This window comes from Copadichromis virginalis, linkage group LG5 (genome assembly GCF_057382275.1).
Source record: "Copadichromis virginalis isolate Kocher_CV1m ecotype Utaka linkage group LG5, C_Virginalis_male_GT1.1, whole genome shotgun sequence".
Lineage (NCBI taxonomy): Eukaryota > Metazoa > Chordata > Actinopteri > Cichliformes > Cichlidae > Copadichromis > Copadichromis virginalis.
The window spans coordinates 28863107-28883175 of NC_140622.1; the positions used below are offsets into that span (position 1 = coordinate 28863107).

At 39.5% G+C, this 20069-nt stretch overlaps 1 protein-coding gene across 1 annotated transcript in view; it reads right to left on the reverse strand.

The window, feature by feature from the left end:
• Positions 1-9574: 9574 nt before the first annotated feature.
• Positions 9575-20069, reverse strand: part of pmepa1 (prostate transmembrane protein, androgen induced 1) — a 41804-nt gene continuing 31309 nt past the window's right edge. The window contains exons 3-5 of the mRNA XM_085457244.1: positions 17929-17982; positions 17462-17817; positions 9575-17074 (exon numbers count right to left, since the gene is read on the reverse strand). Coding sequence (XP_085313370.1) covers positions 16762-17074; positions 17462-17817; positions 17929-17982 — 723 coding nt within the window. The 3' untranslated portion in view covers positions 9575-16761. The remainder of the gene's footprint in view (positions 17075-17461; positions 17818-17928; positions 17983-20069) is intronic.

Here is a 20069-nt window from a genome sequence, read left to right on the forward strand (position 1 = left end):
ATGCTTCTTGTGGATATGTCTATTAGACTATAAGAGTGTGTGAAGTTTAGCAGTCTTCTTGCCGATATTCTTAGGTGGCTTTTTGTTTTTGCAGCATTCAAGATGTAAACAGGTCAGAGGTTCTGGGTGCTATTCATAGAACTGGTGCAATTAACTGTCAGTGTTGGCTGTTAATGCTGAAGTTGCTGCCAATTAAACTTTTATTGAACAGTTTACTTTTGTTTCAGTTCATGCTGGTCAGTACAAGATCAAAGAATTATTTATCTTACATAAATTAGCATTCATTTGTAACTCTTACATCTCTAATCCTGAATATTTTGTTGACATTCTATCATTTACTATTAAAATAAACCTACCACAGAATTCTAAGTGGCTAAAACAATGAGTTCAATTTGGAATCAATATGTATTTCCCTCCACTGTAGATCAGCTGGTCGAGGATACTTACAAGAAGGTCCTTGTTTTATTGTTCAACTAAATCCAATGATATTTAATCCTGATTTTTTTTTTTTTTGTCTCTTTTCAGTTAAGGTTAGGATTAAAATATGTAAACATGACAGGTGACCCTGTAGTAGCATTTAGTTTTAGCTGCCAAAGCTCAGGCTGTTGGTGACTTCCAATGATGTGTTGAGCAAATTTTTTCCCCCCCACTCTTTTCAATGTATATGCCACTGTGTCATGTCATTAATTTTTGTCTGTTCTGTATGCAGTTGTGTATTGTTTGTGGTCTCTCTGTGCTGCTCTTTTCTTGAGCCTGATGAATGAGTGTCAGCAGGACTGACAAACTGGTGTGGAGGTCTAGCTCCGTGCTGGGATGTCCTCTGGAGTCTGTGAAGGCTGTGGGTGAGAGGAGGATGACACCCATCATGAACAACCCACATCAGCCTCTGCATGAGCCTGTTAGTATGCTGAGCAGCTCCTTTAGTCACAAACAGAAACACCCTCGCTGCAGGAAGGAGTGCTTTCACAGATCATTCATCCCAACAGCAGTTAGACTCTATAACTCCTCAGTCATGACATCATGAGTCACTGGACATTGTGGACATCACACACTTCATGCATAATGCACCTTTTTATATGTATGGACGTGTGCAGGTACATACATATGTATATTTAGTTAGTACGTGTGTGCGTGCGTGTACATTTCTATACTCATAGATATCTATTACTTACATAGTAATAGTAGTGGTTGAATTGTTACATTTATGTCTTGCATGTCTTGTCTTGGTGTCTTATCTTATCTTAAACATAAATCATGATACAAAATGACAAAAACACAAGAAAACCCAAAATGCGGGGTCAAATGACTCAGAACCATGACAATGGGATTCTTCTTCCCCACCATCACCAAGTGCTACTCACAGGGGGGTATCTGAACATCTGCTTTTTTTTCTTTCTTTTTTTCTTTTTAGAATTTCTGTAGTCAAATAAAAAAAAGCTTAAATTCAGTTGCTGATTTTATATTGGTATCGTGTGTTTTACACAGTGCTTTATCACAGTTACAGACACAGTTACATAATATAGCCCACTGTATACACTATAGTCAGGGGTGCACATAAGTGGTCCGCAGGTGCGCATTCGCTGTCAAAATAAAAGACGCGCACCAGATAAGAAGTTGCAACGCGCGTTTGCTACATATAAAAGGCACTGTTTTTGTCCGCTAGAGTGGGATTTTCACGGCATATTCTGCACCACATCTCTCTGCGTTCATCATTTGTTTGAAGCCAGCTCACCTCCTGCAACCACTTTTCCGAGAATATGCGCTTCTTTTGCGGTTCGGACTCCTTCTGACATTTATTTGGAGGCTGTGTAAAGGAGCTTGCTTCTTCGACATCTTTAAGAGTTCTAAACAAATGTCTGTCCTCCTCCAGAAAATCTTATGTACGCAAACGCGCGTTGCAACTTGCGCACCTGCGGACCACTTATGTGCACCCCCGACTATAGTCAGTCTCTTGCTATGACCTCACAAAAAGCAAGCTAATCCTGTTTTTAACACGAATGTTGCTACATGCAAAACATCATGTAGACAACAAGACAATCTGTACCGCAATCAGGTCGCCTGGACTGTGGCTGTGTGGGCAAAAGACCTGCAACTGACAAATAAAGGCTATCTCATCATCATCATCATCATCTCACATGTTTTTGTCCCATGGTACACTGGACCTGTTGTGTAAGATATGAAGATAATGACATGAACTGTAGTTAATCATCACTAACTTGTTTTTGACACTATCTTTGACTGAAATAATGTTTCTAAGAACATAAAGAGACAAGTAACAGAAATACGTTTTCCACCAGAGGCTGGTTAACCAGTAAAGACTCATAATCAGTGACAGATCATCCAGAAGAGTCATTGCAAAATGTCCCACTTATCTCCACGTATGAGCACTTAGACATTAAATAAACACAAAATAGGTTACTGGGGAAAGTTTTTGTTGTAGCATTTCCAGCAACCAAAGTGGATTTGCAGGTAAACAGGTAAACATTTTTATTCAGGCTGCAGTTCAATTAAATCATACAGATTGTTAAAGTTTACTGCTAAAAAGATCAGCACCACTTCAATTCACTTTTTAAGTTAAATCAAGGTGTTATTATCTAAAGAAGAAACAACAAGTTTCCATAAAGAATTCCCATCAGAATCCAGCTAACTAACTGCAGGATGATTGGATGTGAAGTCCATACAACTCCTGTAAATGTACAACAAATGTACACAGGACACACAGGTTAACAGACACATGACTATTTACTCTTTTGGCCTACAATGTTCCTGCACCAGGACCTGGTAATAACACAACCAGCAACCTCAACGGGCAGAAATCACGACAATGCAGAAATGCTAATTACTGCAGTTTTTATAATGATCACTCGAGGCTGGAACCAAAAGGGATAGTTGGTAGCTGATGTATCTAATAGGCTTAGCCACCACAAAATCAAATCACTGATTGATCGCCTGAATGTGTCGGTTATCTGACAGTTCATATAGTGAACTGCCACAGGTCAAAGGCTCAGTTTTGGTGAACTAAATTCTAGTGTCTGTGTGTTGAACCCCTTCAGTTTATGACTCCACATTGTCAACCAGGCATGCAAGTGTTAGATGATAATTTAGCATTTTACTCTTTCAGTGTCCAAAGAAGAATCCAAAATGTTTATGCGAGCTGTGAGGGATTCACAAAAGATACCAAATGGATGTTGCATTGCAGTTATTTTTTTATTAATATTGAAGTGCAGCTTTTTTTCCCCATTAAAATCACTTTCACACTCATTCTTATAAACCTGCCTTTTTTTCTGTAAATTGTTTTATATTTTGTATTATATGAGGTTTAAGGAAAGTGTCAGTTTCGTTACCTTACAGTGAACTCAGCCATGTTTTTCAATTGGAAAAAAAGTTCTGCACCATGCACAAAAACATCTTATGTAACATAATTTTGGCATAAACAGGATTGTTTGTCTGATTGTGTTGTTAGCGATTCATCTTCTTTGAGACAATGATTTATTCCTTAAGTTCTGCCAGGACCGGACAAGTTGTATATTCTGTTTTTTCAGCAGTCTAATCTGAGGAAATAATTACCTCGAAACCACACAGAGGCATACTTCGACTGTATGTCTGAATCTGTTTTTGAGCAAAGCTCTTATCTAATGTTCTAGACTATGGAAGCTATTTTTACATCTATAAAGTGCATTATTGTGGCCTATCCATGTCCATGCTTTTAATATTATTTTAATATTATTTTATACATGTAAGGCAATGATTGATTTTGGGTCAACCATACAATAAGGCTGCACAAAAATAATGAATGACATTTAAATGTGCTTTTTTAGTACACAGCAGAAACAGACACATATAATAATAATAATGGATTGGATTTATATAGCACTTTTCAAGGCACCCGAAGCGCTTTACAATGCCACTATTCATTCACTCTCACACACTGGTGGAGGCATGCTACAGCTGTAGCCACAGATGCCCTGGGGCAGACTGACAGAAGCGAGGCTGCCATATCGCACCATCGACCCCTCTGGCCAACACCAGTAGGCGGTAGGGTAAAGTGTCTTGCCCACACAACGACCAGGACAGAGAGCCCAGGGATCGAACCGGCGACCTTCCGGTTACAGATGCGCTTCCCAACCCCCTGAGCCACGGTTGCCCCAAGCCTCAAGCTATTTTGTGCAAATATCAACTCTGATGTACATTGAAACTTTGGTTTTCTCTTTGGTCTCCCTTGTTAATTAAATGTGTAAATATGACAGATTTAAAATGCATTTCATGATGAAAAATGTTCCACATAGTTTGCTGATATGTTAAAAAACTTTACAGTGCATATTAAATTTGTAGTCAGAGTTGTTTGTTGTTTGGTTTGTTAACTTTAAACCTGCAGCTTGCAGAGTTTTTGCATGGCATGAATAAATAAAGTTCTGCAAAGACGCAGACTGACACAAAATTTTGCCAGGTGACACAAACAGAGGAGAATAGACGATGCTGTAAATGTGAAGTAAAAGCCAGCTGAGATTCTCCAGGAGACTGTGGATGAGCCACTAACAGTCTGCTATGGAGGGCTAGCTTATTGTCAGTGTTTCAACTTCACTGCAGACACAAAAAGAAAAACAAAGAAAAGAGTTTGAAACTTTGCTTCACATCTGAACTAAGACCCACAGTTAGACTCACTGGGTTTCATGATGGAATGATGCCTAACCCTGTCACCTCCCATCAAGAAGGTTCATGAAGGTTCTGGGTTTCACTTTTAATTTTCTCTCCACAAGCCAACAACATATTTTAGGCTCACTGATGGATGTGGGCAGATGAAGTTCACAGAATAAGGTAAATGTATATGGTAGTGAAAAGCAGTATTAAATTCATTTCAATTCAATTTTATTTATATAAAGCGCCAAATCACAACAACAGTCACCTCAAGGCACTTTACATTGTAAGGTAGACCCTATAATTATACATACAGAGAAAAACCCAACAAACCAATCATATGACCCCCATGAACAAGCACTTTGGTGACAGTGGGAAGGAAAAACTCCCTTTTAACAGGAAGAAACCTCTGGCAGAACCAGGCTCAGGAAAAAATTGCCAGGTCCGAAAATTCACTAAGGAGTACTTACGTATTTATTTATTTATTTATTTATAGTGTGTCAGGGCACACTGTCCTGCTGGGAGAGGCCGATGTCAGTAGACTTCGTGTGCAATCAAATGTAGGGTGGTGGTTAGTGTCATAGTGATATTCACATTAATTGTCTTTCTAGCTAATATGTCATAATGAGGATCAGTTCTGTTCAGTTCACCTGCTGGAAGTTTTTACCTTATTCCTCTGTACTGACAAGCTCCATACATGTCCAAAAACAAGACATAAATAGCTCCGTTGAACTGATTGCTGCAAGCACACAAACACACAGTCGGGTGTGTGCCCATGCTATGTTTTTATATCTTTGTGGGGATGAAACAATTGAAAGTTTACTATACTTGTGGGGAATAACAATCCTTATGGGGACAAAATCCACATCCCCGCTAGTTTGAAGACATTTTTGAGACTCAAAATGTGGCTTTAGTGTCAGGGTTGCAGTAGTCATAGAGTTATAGATAGGGTTAGGGTGAACAGCTAGTGAAAGCATTATATCAATTAGATGTCCCCTCAAGGATATGAAAACACACACGCGTGCAAACACACACACACACACACACACACACACACACAGGATTTTCCCTCCAGTAAGTGTCTGCTAAAAAGATTTAGTGATCTAGATCAGTATGTATCTTTATACTCCCGTGTCTTCAGTCTGCTTTGGGCTGTTACAGCATATTGAAAATATTAGGTTTTGAAAAACAGAATTAAACTTCCCTTTTTAACCACAGGATCTGTATATAAAATATAAATAACAATAAAAATATTTATCAATTGTCCAATGTTAATGGATATACCAAATAGAAAACATTAAAAATGTGATAGAAACTGAGCCAGAGTGACAAAAAATACAGTTACACAATGACAAGTAGCAGCATCAGAGCGGAGGTGAGGCCTTATCAGTTTTGTGTGTGTTCTTGTTTGGTGGCTGCACAGATGACACAGTGACATCACTGCTGGGCCACTCACCCTCTCTGTTAGACGTCAGCAGGAATGCCTCTGCGCAGTGATTGGTCCGTGCTCACAGGGAATTCCGATGACTCTACGTTTTGCTGAAATGTCCAGTTCGCATGCAACATCTGCCCACAATACCTCCCCAGTTTCATTTGTAGACTCCATCATGAAAATTTGATTTGCTTAGATGGATGACGATAAGGTATTCAAATGCTGTTTTCTTGGTTCAAGATATCATGTTTTACAGTACAGTACTTTAAATTTCAGTTCATGCCTTCCAGGCATTGTGTGTGAGTCATTTCTTTAACCCTCAGACCCAAGGATGTCTTTTAAGCCTCATAATTTGTGACAGCTTTAATTCTTTTCAGTGGTCCTTTATAGTGAATTCAGTAGTTAATTTCTGCATTGACAGCATCTGTAGATGCTATCTAACCACTTGTAAAAACCAGGATACACAGAAGAGCATCTCCACACCTCGACATCGACATCAGACCTTGTAGCAAATAAGCTACAGCTACAAATAGTAAATTGTGTCAGAGTGAGCAAAGCTGGACAACAGTTGAATGGAAATAGGCTGAAAATATCAACTTAATTTTATGAACAGCATCCAGATCATTTAATAAGCTACATTAGTCTTTTGAACATAAACGAGAGGATGCCAAGGCAAAGTTGACAACTTGAACTCCCTTCTGCTAAATTCTGCACACAGATTTCAAAGTTTCTTTGTTGAGGTGTTAAAGTGCCTAAATAAGTTCAAATAAGTTGGAATATAGTGCAGCTTTTCCCTTTTTCACATCACTGCAACTCTGCTGCTTTTTCCACCCTCGTTCGACAAGTTGTACCATAGGGAAAAAAAAGAAAAAACAGGAGAAAGATCAAAAATAAATTTATGCCTCCTGTCAGAAATTGATCTTTGATGTTTTTTTAAATGACTTGCTATAAACGACGAAAGAAGAAAGGAGAAAATAGTTTTGTGAATTCACTCAAATGATCCTTACATGATCCCTGGAATGACTTTCAGTAATCAACCCTCATTTCTTCATCACCTCATTCATTGTTCCATCTTCATTTTACGATGCACCCGTAACTCATTCAACCTTTTTCTGCTCTCGTAGGCCATAAAACAAACTGAATAGTGTTTGTTCAGTAGGCTGACTGCCAAGTGTGTAGCAAGACAGATAGTAGAAAGAGAAAGAGAGATAGGAGAATGGATGACCCTGCAGTATGAGGTGAGAGCTGATGTAGAAACTTGGCAGGAACAGAAAAGAGTGTAATCTAATGTAAGTTGTTGAGTCATTGGAATCTGTTCAGTAACTGGTTCAGGTTCATCAGGCTGGAAGTCACTCAATGATCAAGAGGCTGACAGCTGACAGCCACAGATCAAAGGGCAGAGCTGAGCCTTTAATGTCGACTGTGACAAGTTTAGTGCATTTTCAAGTTTACCCTCATTTTAGCCTCACCCAATCAAGTCTCAAGTCCTCCTGTGCATCTAAGTTAGGCTTTCAAACAACAAGACCAAGTGGGTCTTAATTAAATTCAGATAAATTCAAGCATCAAATCAGTCTAGGTTATTGTATTTGGCCATGAAATCTTAGAAACATGGTGTCCAACCAAATGCTCACCCTAGATGACATTACCTTATTCGTCAGTAAAACTGTGAGGAGTATTTTCTCATCAGTTTTGACCAGGATATGTCCTTCAAGGAAATATGTAAGATTGCTTTCTATCATTAGAGCAATGTTCAAAAACTTAGAAACATCCTGTCCAAGAGTGACATTGGAAAATTGATCCATGCATTTGTCACTTCAAGGCTGGACAATTGTAACCCCTTCCTATCTTGCTGTTCTAAAAGCCTTCAGTTAATACACAATGCCACAAGAGTACTAACAGGGCCTAACAGAAATGAATGCAGATTTAAGGTACCTCTGCAGTGGTTTCACATTACACAATTGAAATAAAATTTTTTTGAAATGTTTTATCCAAACATTTTTTTAAATTAATTTCAAACATGCACAGGTGAAGCATGTAAATACAGATATGTTCATGTCAAGTCTCACAGTTTTTGAGATCAAGTCTCAAAGCGTGTCTTACTTGTAGACAGGCGTTTCTGAATGTGTGTTATTGCTACTTGTATTACATAAATGTCTGAATAATTGATGACATTGTAAATAATTACAAATGTTTATAGTCTAACCATGCATGGTGGATGCCTTAAAACTGCATTCTTTCTATTGGTCAGCAAGGATCACTTTTCAGGTTGCAAAAAGATATTCAGTTGTGCATTTGGTTTTAAAACATCAAGATGGCAATGACAAAAATGTTCATTTTGAGCCTTCAAGTTAATTTAGGGGCTCAAGTTAATTTGAGGAATGAATGCATATTTTGTTTGTTTACTTGTTTTGTCATGTTTTTGTTTTCTTTATAATGGAGAGTGCAAAAGGCCCGTCGGAGCCACCTCAACAGGCAAGGTGGTCTTCCGCAGGGAATTCTCATCCGCCATCAGGCCTTCCTGGCTTTGGTGATCCTGACACTGGTACTTTTTAAAAACTGAAAACAGACAAACACATTTCCAGCCAAAACACTCAGGGCGCTTTCTGCAGCTTAATTTAAAAGACCCAAATGAAAACCTTAATAGCAAGGATAGTGAATGTAAAACAGCAGAGCACCAAAGTGAGGAAACCCAACCGTTAAACTGTCTTAAAACCTGCACAGGCATTTTATTTACAACATATTTTCACAGTGCCATCATGCAGCAGACACAGCATGTTCAGAGTATCTCACGTTTTTACTAATATGCAAAGTCCAAAAAATAACATTTTTACAAAAAGTCTGACACACTTCCTCCTTTCTGTGCTTTCATGTATTTTCAACAAATACAAACAACACAATCAAAAGGCCTGAGTCTCCCTGGTGGACCAGATCAGTGAACACTGACCCGTTAAACACTAATAACTAGAAATGAAGTAAATCTAACAATCATAACCATGATGTGGCCATTGAGCCTTGAACTCTAATTCAAGTGCGCCATCTGCTGGATAAATATTTACAGCAACTTAACTCTGCAGATGAAAATAAAATGTGTTTCAAGAGTCACACAACATTTAAAAGTTATGATAATTTTTTTGCTAATTTGGATGCCACATGATGACAGTAGGGTCATATTTGAGTTTAAATATCACAAAACCAATCATCCATGTTGCAGAGTACCTTCTGTTAGATCAATGCTTCAGCCTGAATCAAAGTACAGTCAACAGATCTGCTGCATGATGCTATCACATCAGCATGGAACAGGAGCTAATCTAAGGGATGTACCAGCAGCTTTTTGAAATGTGCATACAAACCAAATCTTGTATGTGTACAAAGTGTCTGCGCATGTGTGTGTGTGTCTGTGTGGTGGATGAATGAATGTGTGTCAAAGGCTCCTTTCTTGCAAAAACAAAAAAAGGAAAGCCTCCAACAATTACTAAATACAAAATAAATAAGCAGACGAGACTCGGGTGAATTTATAAAACTTTTTATTTGTTTTTTTAAATCGAAGGCTAACTGAAATGTGTCTGATTCATGTTCTGTGACAACAACAATAAACCATTGTCTTGTGTTTGTAACAGAAAAGAAAATAACAACATAGCAAACCCAGCAACACATAGACCATCCAATATAAATTAAAATAAACTGTCTTAATACACAAATAAGCAGTTATTATCACTGAGAATAAGCAGGCCTCTATATAAGTGCATGAGCCATGCTGTGACAGATAACAGATTGAAGTTAAACCCTCAGCTCCATGTTCATTCTTTTTATGAACCCGGTGCTACGTTTGAGTGATGGGAAACCCAGCATTGCAGAGAACAGATCGGAGTTCCCACATTTTTATCTGACATCTGGTCCTGAGTGAAGATTTCACTCCAAAGCTGCTGATTACTTGTGTGCAGTTTTACTTCCCTGGACACAATCGCAGCATTTTATCATGCTTTTCTAAAACATCTGCACCAGCTGCACGTAGGAATCCTTACCAGAACAAACTGGTCTATTGTACAAGCCCCACAGTTTACATGCTTGCAGGATAAAACTCAAGGACAGGTGGAAGACTTCTACAATAGTCACTGCGGTGTAAGATACAGAGGCTTATTTAAATATGAACACATAACATAACTGCGAACAAGAGTGCTTTTGTATACTTTTTCTTCGACATTGTCAGAGGAAAGGCGCCACACAGCGCTGATTAAAAGAGCAGAGCAAGCAGAGAAAAATGCGATGATACAGAAATATGAAGGGAGAAAATGGTTTGCTTGTATGCCGTCCGCCAGTCTACTTGTGTTACTTAAATCATCCTTTCTTTTAAAACTGATCAAACATGTAGCAAAAACTGGAGGGAAAAAAAAAGATTTTTCCCCAAAATCGAAAACAAAAAGTTCAAGCTTGACTGAACGTTTTTTTCTTTACAGTGGTTTCGTCTTTGGAGATGTCTTAAATAATGTCACATATGAATCTGGACTGTGTGGTGTGTGATTCTTTGCAAGCAGTCAGAAATGTTAAAAGCAAATACTGCGTCTCATTAAATTTCTGAAGAAAAGCATTAATTTCAGCTGTTTTTAGTTATAGTTCCAAACATATAGAGCAGCAATAGCAACAGTAATTTGTTTTCACAAATTTAGCTTCTAATGTCGTGATTATAGAAGTCCAGCTTTACCAGGAAAAAGAAAAGGGAAGAGAAGTTGGAATGATAACATAAAAACAATAGAAGCAACCACACAGGATTTGCAGATATCTGCTTTTCCACATGTTATTTGTTTGTAGTATTTTAAGGACTTTTGGTCCATTTTAGCTTAGAAACACTGACTGTTTTTTTTCCCCTCCATTTTTTTTTCTTGGCCTGACTGGGCTTCCATACATCACGGCTGTAACGTGTTAAGATTTTGTGCTGTCCGAGGTTTTACGTTGAAAGGCAACAGTAAAGGATTTTTTTAAGTGTAAGTCTCCGATCATGCTGGACACCAGAAGGCACACATCTAGACACTGGGTCGAGTAAGGAGACGCAATGATTAGTGGGTTACGAGGACTAGGTGCTTACATGAAGATTTATACTTGGAACTTATAAGTGCGTGATACAAATGTGCTCAAAAAGGTTCCAATAAAAGGGAACTTTAGCTAGCTTTAACATAAGCTCATCTCAAGGGATGTTGATGGGGATCTGTGGCGTCGATCCCCGCACCAATCGCACCGATTTGCTCTTCAGACAGCTGCACACTGACAACTTTAAACTTTAAAAAAGGGCACTTAAAAGCAGAAGTACATTTTCTTGTATTTACACATCCTCCCCAGAAATCTGCAGTTTTTGTGTGTTAGGTAGTTTTACACTCTCGATGTTTACAAATGAAAAAAACAAACAAACACATTTTTTAATGATATGAACTTTTGAATTGAAGTTAAATCTTTTTGTTCTCAAGTGAATAAACATCATCAACAACAACAACAACAACAACAACAACAACAACAACAATAAAAAAAACTGACATTTAGCACACTACGTTAAAATATGACTAATATAATCAAAAAGGCAAATAGTAGGTGTATTGCAACGATCTTTGCGGTGTCACTACCAAAAACATCTATCTTCATCACCATCATCATCATCACCAACAGCAACAATCTCATCACCATCATCTATTCATCGTCATCATCTGAGACAGTGTGGCCTGGGATGATTGACAGCCCAAACTAGCCACTCACATTTTGCCCGTCTCAGCGCAGGCAGGCACACTTGTACGACATAGCAACAATAACAAACAACGAACGTTTCCAAGGAGACTCAAAGACCGCTGACCCAGCGGCAGCGAGGGCCGGTTCTGAAAGGAGCTCTGTCATTGGACAGCGGCCATCTCTAGGGAACAGGAAGAGCTCGTTCAGACAGGAAGAGGGAGAGGGAGGGGAGAGGCAATCAAGGTGTGTGAAATAAATGTTTTTGCTACCTTGTGTGGTCCGCAATAACAAAAACCTCAGTGTGTGTGCGTGTGTGTTTATTGTGTGTGTGTGTCTGTGTGTGTGTGAGGCGTTTGGTTCTTCGGTGAGTTTGTTTAGTCTGCTCTGTGTGTGCCTTTATGTGTTTAGTTTTTGTCTAGACAGCTGGAGGTCTTTCCCAGGGCAGGTGGGTGTACATTAATTGCACACACGCACGCACACACATACAGTGATCTCCTAACACTTTCAGTATCTCCACGATGGATTAAAGCAACAAAAACTATGTGATCTGAGCATTGATTGGTTTAATATCTCTCTTTTATGTGACTCAAATCGAACTGAATTTTAAAAAGAAACATAAATAAATAGAATTGAGAGTTAAAGAAAAGCTCACAAACACTGGTGAACAAGTACAACTGCATGTAAACACACCAGTCTTTAGATGTAGGCAGCGCTAGGGTATTAGCAGCTGTGTAGAAATGTGTGATCTGTTCTTCCTGTCAGCCTCCAAATGACTTTTCCCTCTTTCTCCTCCTGTCTTATTTTGTATTGTCAGCCAGCCCGGGTTTTCCCCTGAAATAAGAGATTGATTCTACACATTTTTCCAACTTCCTTATACATTTTTTAAGTTCCTATCACTAATATTTGTGGTCAGAGCCTGGCCAGCCTTCTCATACCCACTGCAAGCCCTCTGGTGCAGGAAAGGAAACCATTTAAGGAAACAACTCTGTTCAAAAACAAGTATGAAACAGAAAAATAGTTCAAAGTACCTTAGGACTGAGAACCAGGCTGCTAACCTCATTACAAGATCAAAGATTATTATTATTATTATTACAATAATTTTTTTTTAAATGAGCCAATCATCTTTCTTTTGGGGCTACAGAGAGCTACAGACTTAAAAGATGATGGGAGGGCGAATCTTTTTTCTCACTTTTTGTCTTTACTTTTTGAGAGGAATTCAGTGTTTTCAGATTTAGTAGTTTGCCGAGTAATGCTACAAGATATTTTGAAGATCTTTCTAACATCATCAAAGACTTTTCTAATCAGTTAGAAGAGTCTTTTCAATCTGTTTTATGATTTGAAATGTTATAGTTTGCTATAGAACACAAGACTGCATCATTGCGATGATAAAATGACAAGAAACAAGACTAGCATAAACACATCCAATCCATCTATCAAGCTGTAAATGTTTAGTTTGTATCCAGCAACTTAAATAAGAATTTACATTAATATCAAATTTACACAGTTTTCTATGGGGTTTTTTTGTGAGACACTCATTTTTGAAGTTTTTGGATGTGGAAATGTCACCGTTCTATTTAATGGAATAGAACTGAATGGCATTTACTATGAAGAGCTCAAAGCAGCAAAAATTACATCTGAAATATTCTGCAGCAATGCCTCTTTCAAAAATTGTGAAGCTGTTAATCAAAAAACATCCACCAACATTTTTGTGAGCAGTTTCATGCAGGAAATATCTTCTTCAAACCAAAAGACACCCTCGCACCTGTGCAGCTACCTGATGTTACAGGTCAAATGAGGGACATCCATTCAATCTCCCACCAGCAAGAGCCTTTCATCACACGCACATGGTTGCTTTCTTCTGCACATGGACATTTTTCAAAATTGCGGATCGGTACGAACTAAAGAGTTCCTGCATGAAATGGCTCACTGTAAGGTTTGTGGATTTTTAAATTTTTTATTTTTTGAATAAACAGGTCACAATTTCTGGAAAGAGAAACTGCTGCCATCTTTTTCACATTTTGGCACTTTAAACACCCCAAGCAGAAATTGCCATTTACTTACATTATATTAAAGAGAACACAGGCATCGCTGTAGCTGATTTCTCCAGAACTGGGCAATTCACACACCAGTTCAACACAATCCAGTTGGATAGGAATGAATACAAAAAAATTGGGAAAATACATAAATTTACCTTTGGGCCAAACTGTCCCTGTAAACAAGGTTTATACTGGGGAACAAGTTCAGCAGATTGAATTCTTTTTATCACGATAGTTGATAGATGCTGCTGTGACTCACCATGGAAGGAAAGTACAGACAAAAAATGAAAGATTCACCATATGAGATTATAAAATGTATTGTTTTAGCCTTCAGACTGTCTCTCAGGAGATTTGGCTACAGTTTGGTTCAGTCCCTGAAGAGGGCGCTGTTGCATAAAGGCTGGACACTAGAGGGCGCTGATTTTGTCTGGATCAAGCAGCAGCTTTAAATACAAAAACTACAAATACTGATCAAGTAGCTCAATCAGCTACCTAATGCAACTCTATTAATTCTGCACTCTTAATGAGATGACACAAGACGGGCTGCTATTAACACTCGTGCCACTTTTCAACACTTCAGTGTGTCTAGTTTCAACAACCAGCCTTGTGCTGCATTCAACACTCAAAGAGTTTGAGTCCAAAGCTTAAAAGAATGAGTTTATAAACAAGAAAATTAAAAAATTTCTCCTAATTATAGAATATATTTGTTAAAGCACAGGTTCAGCTGGTTTTATGGAGACCTGTGGAAGGATAGTTGAGGATTTAAAGTCTGTATGTCTTAAAGTTCTTCAATCTCAAAATGATAAATAAAGTTGTTTTTTATTCCAGTAAATGTTAAAAGCTTTGGTCCACAACTCTTTGCATCTCTTTAAAAGCGCATCACTAGTAGTTGGAGAATCTAAATCTGAATCTAAAAACCTAAAAGGTTCTACCGTTGTGTTTAAGCTTTATTGGTTGGTTGGTCGGCGCTGGCTGACAGACGATTGTTGTCTCTTTCCTGGTGCAATAAAGTGCTCAGAGTGGCCTGCAAGAGAGAAAAACTTAGAGAGCAGAGTGTATACATGGGTTGAAAACGTGGGAGAGAATCTATAATTCAAAGGAACCAGAGGTACGTGACCAGAAAATTTGGTCTTTTGGGTGTATGGGTGACCAAAGTGGTGCACAGTCAGTGCATCAGATATTCAGGACCTGCTGGGCAACTGGCTTCCTTCCTGAGTAATACACTACAAGGGGGGTGTCATTGGTTTGTTTTCTCTCTTCTCATCCAATGAATAAAAATATCTGACATTCAAATAAAATAACAGGATTAAAAACTAAGTCTACGACATCCTACTCTAGTTAACATCTATTGTTACATTAGACTGTCTCGATTAGTCCAGACATTTGTTGTGTCTGGTTAACATGAATAAACTCTAATGTGCTTCGCTTGTTTAGTCGAGGTAGTAATAGCCAGCTTTGGGATTGGCTAATGATTCGGCCAATAGGATGAGAGAGAGTTAAGACTTTCTGATTGGACCCACAGGTTGGATGCTGACTTGTGGCTGGCTCGTGGGACTCAGACATTTGCATAAACCAACGATTATTTATTCATTTTTATCAATGGTACAGTAACGGTTAATCCGAGTCCGTTGGGCCAAAGTCAGAACCTCCCCTTACATTTATCATGATAGCAGCTGCTGTGCACCGCTCGGTCTGAGCCTCACTCACCATGTTCTTGCTTCTCTCTTGTTTTTATGCCGCAATAGACAGAGCTCCTTCAAAATAAAAGTCCCAAAAACGGTCCATTGGCGCATACTAAAAAATAGTGCAATTCTTTTCAGCAATTATATAAATAACTTTAAATTCGTGCTTTTCACTCTAGGTTTGCATACATGTGTCTGTATATATGCTCCATGTGTGACGTATATACACGTCAACATGTACGTTGCAAAAGGTGAAAAGTTGGCACCCCAACCGATTACTGATGTTTGTATCTTTTTTTTCTAAAACTAGACAACAAATAAAAAAAAAAAAAACACTAAACAAAAGCAACACAAAAAATGTACTCATAGGAATCCATCAAGTATAGAAAAATACCCAAACTTTCCCTACTTTCTGTCTCTTTTCGATCATATTGCGGATTATTCTTTTTTCCGGTGAACAGTCTTGAACTTTGTGCAAGCGTTCTTTAAAAAAAAGAACATACATTTTTTTTAAAAAGGAAAAAAAAGAAACAACCATTTCAGTGGCAACTCCTGCATCGCTTAGGAAATGTAAGGCAGAACTTTTAGCCTTGTGCTACAACTCGCGGAATAAGCGAGTGTGCTAAAATGTCCCAGCGATGTGGCTAAAGCCTGGTGCAGAAGTGGAGTTTTGAATATGGACTAAATGGACAGAAGCAGCGTGGTGGTGGGGGATTATCACATTTAAAAAAAAGAAATCCTACAAATGGAAGAACCAAAAAGATTGTAACATTTCGCCATTTGCTTGGATAGGAATTTTCATGGATGTGTGAATAAGATAAAGAAAAAGTTCAACGGAAAAAACAGACCAAGTAAATATTCATTGTGAAAGGTGATTACGCACATCAGTCTGACAGAAGAGAGATGAGGAGGACTTGTTAAGGGAAAGAATCATCTGCTTCCATCTCATTCCCTTCTAAATCTTCCTCTCTTTTCTGACATCAATGGTTCATCAGAAGACATGAAGTAGGAAGCTGCAGAACAGGATGTGCCAGATGTTCATGCGACTGTGCTCTGCAGGAGCAATGTGGTTCTGGGTTATCTTACCCAGAGAAGCCAGTGGGGAAACTGCAAAACTGACCTGCAACAACTAAAACTAACCAGCTCTTAAACCCTTCAGAGTGGATTTTAACAACTTCGTGACTTTTCATCATTCTCCACTGGTCATTACTCCAGTGGTGAGCAGATGTAATCCCGGTTTTCTCACTGGAAGCAGAGAGCAGCACTGTCACACCTGCTGGGGTTTCTGGGATTTCTCCTTTGTATTCCTTGTGTTCCTGTTGTCCACACTTCCTTGCTGTTGATGCGGAGGTCGGAGCAGGCCTTGTATGAGCGAGGCAGGTGGTGCTTGTGAGGATATCACAGTCCGATTGTTATGGCTGGAGGTTACAGATGTTGGGTGGTAGTAGTGCCCAATCACCTCGCTGTAGGCTGGAGGAGCTCCTTCCACTCGAGAGCCCTGCTTCTGATGCCTGGACAAAGCCTCCTGGGCTTCCAACACACTGATGCCTGAATGGACACTTGGAGGGGGGGCCTGCAGTCTGAGAGCAAAATAAATGAATGAATAAATAACACTGATGAAGACAAGATGATGGCAGATAAAAAATGATTTGTTGTAGGTTTTCAGCTAATCAAATTTCTGCATTTAAAACCTTATAATGCATCATAATTACAGAAAATGAAACATAATTAAACATTAGGCTGTGAAGAGAGGATGTCTAAAGCTCTTAGTCTCTTTCTCCTTTACTGTGCAGTACATCTAGTCACAGTTAGTACAAAGTTGGTACAAAGAACATAAACATTTCTATGACGCCTTTTATAAGCTGGATAAGTCTCTGATAAAAATCCTTAACACAGGAATTAGTCAACACAACGACAAGTGAGTGATCCAAAACACAATAACGGACCACAGACTTGCTCATTGTTACCTGGCCTGCAGACAGGAGTTGGATGGATCGAGAGGGTGGGAGTCGAATACTGTTCGGTTGGGTGGCGCTCTGACCGACTCGCGGTTCAGCTCCATCTGCTGCTCGGGGTCTCTGAGCTGCAGGGTGCAGGGCCCCTGGTACGGCGGGGGCTCCTCTCCATCTGAGAGGGAGATGGTGGGGGGAAGATCGATGAGGCTCTGAGGCAGGTAGGGATAAGTTGGCTGAAAGCGACTCGGGGCGTATGTGTGCTGGAAGCGCTGGGGCTGCAGCGGAGGCTGGGAGTGGCTGTGCTGTACTTCCCGCTGTATATAGGAAGAGCCCCCTCTCTCCGGGGGGTGGGTGTTATACACCTGGTGCTGTGTGAGGAGAGATATTTAATTACTGCTGTGCCTCTAACTAATGTTGGTTTAAATGAATTTTGTACTAAATCAAACTCGAAGACCACCACTGGTTGAAGCAGCACTCACCTCATTTAGACCACTGTTTGTGCCTGTTCCCTCAGAGGACCACAGACTTCCCTCCTGTGTGCAAAAAAGTCAATTTATATAATTAAATAATAAAAATAATTCTTTAATTTTTTCGCAGTTTGCATCTCTATTAGCAAAGAACAGCAGTAAGCAAAAGAAAATGTGGAGAAGAAGAGCATGAGAATGTCTGCATGGTGTAAACACTCAGTAGGCAGGGAAGCAGGTCTTGTGGTTGGCGCATTAGCCACTCATCTGCTGGCTGACCTCAAACCACATTTAGCACTATTTAAAAGTATAATTTATTCCTCTGATTTGTAATAGTTCAAATTTCAATAAAATTGAGCTGGTTAAGACATAGATACTAGAACGGGAATATACACTGCTGCTAATAATGATTTCAACACCGCTGTGTAATTTTTAGAGATGAGTGGTTGTAACTTCCTGTCATATATTAGTTCTTGTTTTAAACACTGTCACAAAGACTTTCCACTGCGATCGCCTTTCCCCAAACATAGAACATGAGACTTGGTACTGATACACTTCTTATTGTTTGCTCAAACTTTACTGGATGGACGGATGGATGAGTGCGTGTTATTTATTAGAGGACTCTGTTTATATAAACCTGTCTGTGCAAAAGTGTGAAGCTATTAAAGTATTTTTAAATCTAGGTTATACTGCCTAATACTGTCTTCTCCAGTAAAACGTTGTACCTTTTACCTGTGTTTGACCTTTTCCTACAGTTAATATACAGTGGGGCAAAAAAGTATTTAGTCAGCCACCGATTGTGCAAGTTCCCCCACCTAAAATGATGACAGAGGTCAGTAATTTGCACCAGAGGTACACTTCAACTGTGAGAGACAGAATGTGAAAAAAAAATCCATGAATCCACATGGTAGGATTTGTAAAGAATTTATTGGTAAATCAGGGTGGAAAATAAGTATTTGGTCAATAACAAAAATACAACTCAATACTTTGTAACATAACCTTTGTTGGCAATAACAGAGGTCAAACGTTTACTATAGGTCTTTACCAGGTTTGCACACACAGTAGCTGGTATTTTGGCCCATTCCTCCATGCAGATCTTCTCGAGAGCAGTGATGTTTTGGGGCTGTCGCCGAGCAACACGGACTTTCAACTCCCGCCACAGATTTTCTATGGGGTTGAGGTCTGGAGACTGGCTAGGCCACTCCAGGACTTTCAAATGCTTCTTACGGAGCCACTCCTTTGTTGCCCGGGCGGTGTGTTTTGGATCATTGTCATGTTGGAAGACCCAGCCTCGTTTCATCTTCAAAGTTCTCACTGATGGAAGGAGGTTTTGGCTCAAAATCTCACGATACATGGCCCCATTCATTCTGTCCTTAACACGGATCAGTCGTCCTGTCCCCTTGGCAGAAAAACAGCCCCATAGCATGATGTTTCCACCCCCATGCTTCACAGTAGGTATGGTGTTCTTGGGATGCAACTCAGTATTCTTCGTCCTCCAAACACGACGAGTTGAGTTTATACCAAAAAGTTCTACTTTGGTTTCATCTGACCACATGACATTCTCCCAATCCTCTGCTGTATCATCCATGTGCTCTCTGGCAAACTTCAGACGGGCCTGGACATGCACTGGCTTCAGCAGCGGGAACACGTCTGGCACTGCGGGATTTGATTCCCTGCCGTTGTAGTGTGTTACTGATGGTGACCTTTGTTACTTTGGTCCCAGCTCTCTGCAGGTCATTCACCAGGTCCCCCCGTGTGGTTCTGGGATCTTTGCTCACCGTTCTCATGATCATTTTGACCCCACGGGATGAGATCTTGCGTGGAGCCCCAGATCGAGGGAGATTATCAGTGGTCTTGTATGTCTTCCATTTTCTGATGATTGCTCCCACAGTTGATTTTTTCACACCAAGCTGCTTGCCTATTGTAGATTCACTCTTCCCAGTCTGGTGCAGGTCTACAATACTTTTCCTGGTGTCCTTCGAAAGCTCTTTGGTCTTGGCCATGGCGGAGTTTGGAGTCTGACTGTTTGAGGCTGTGGACAGGTGTCTTTTATACAGATGATGAGTTCAAACAAGTGCCATTCATACAGGTAACGAGTGGGGGACAGAAAAGCTTCTTACAGAAGACGTTACAGGTCTGTGAGAGCCAGAGATTTT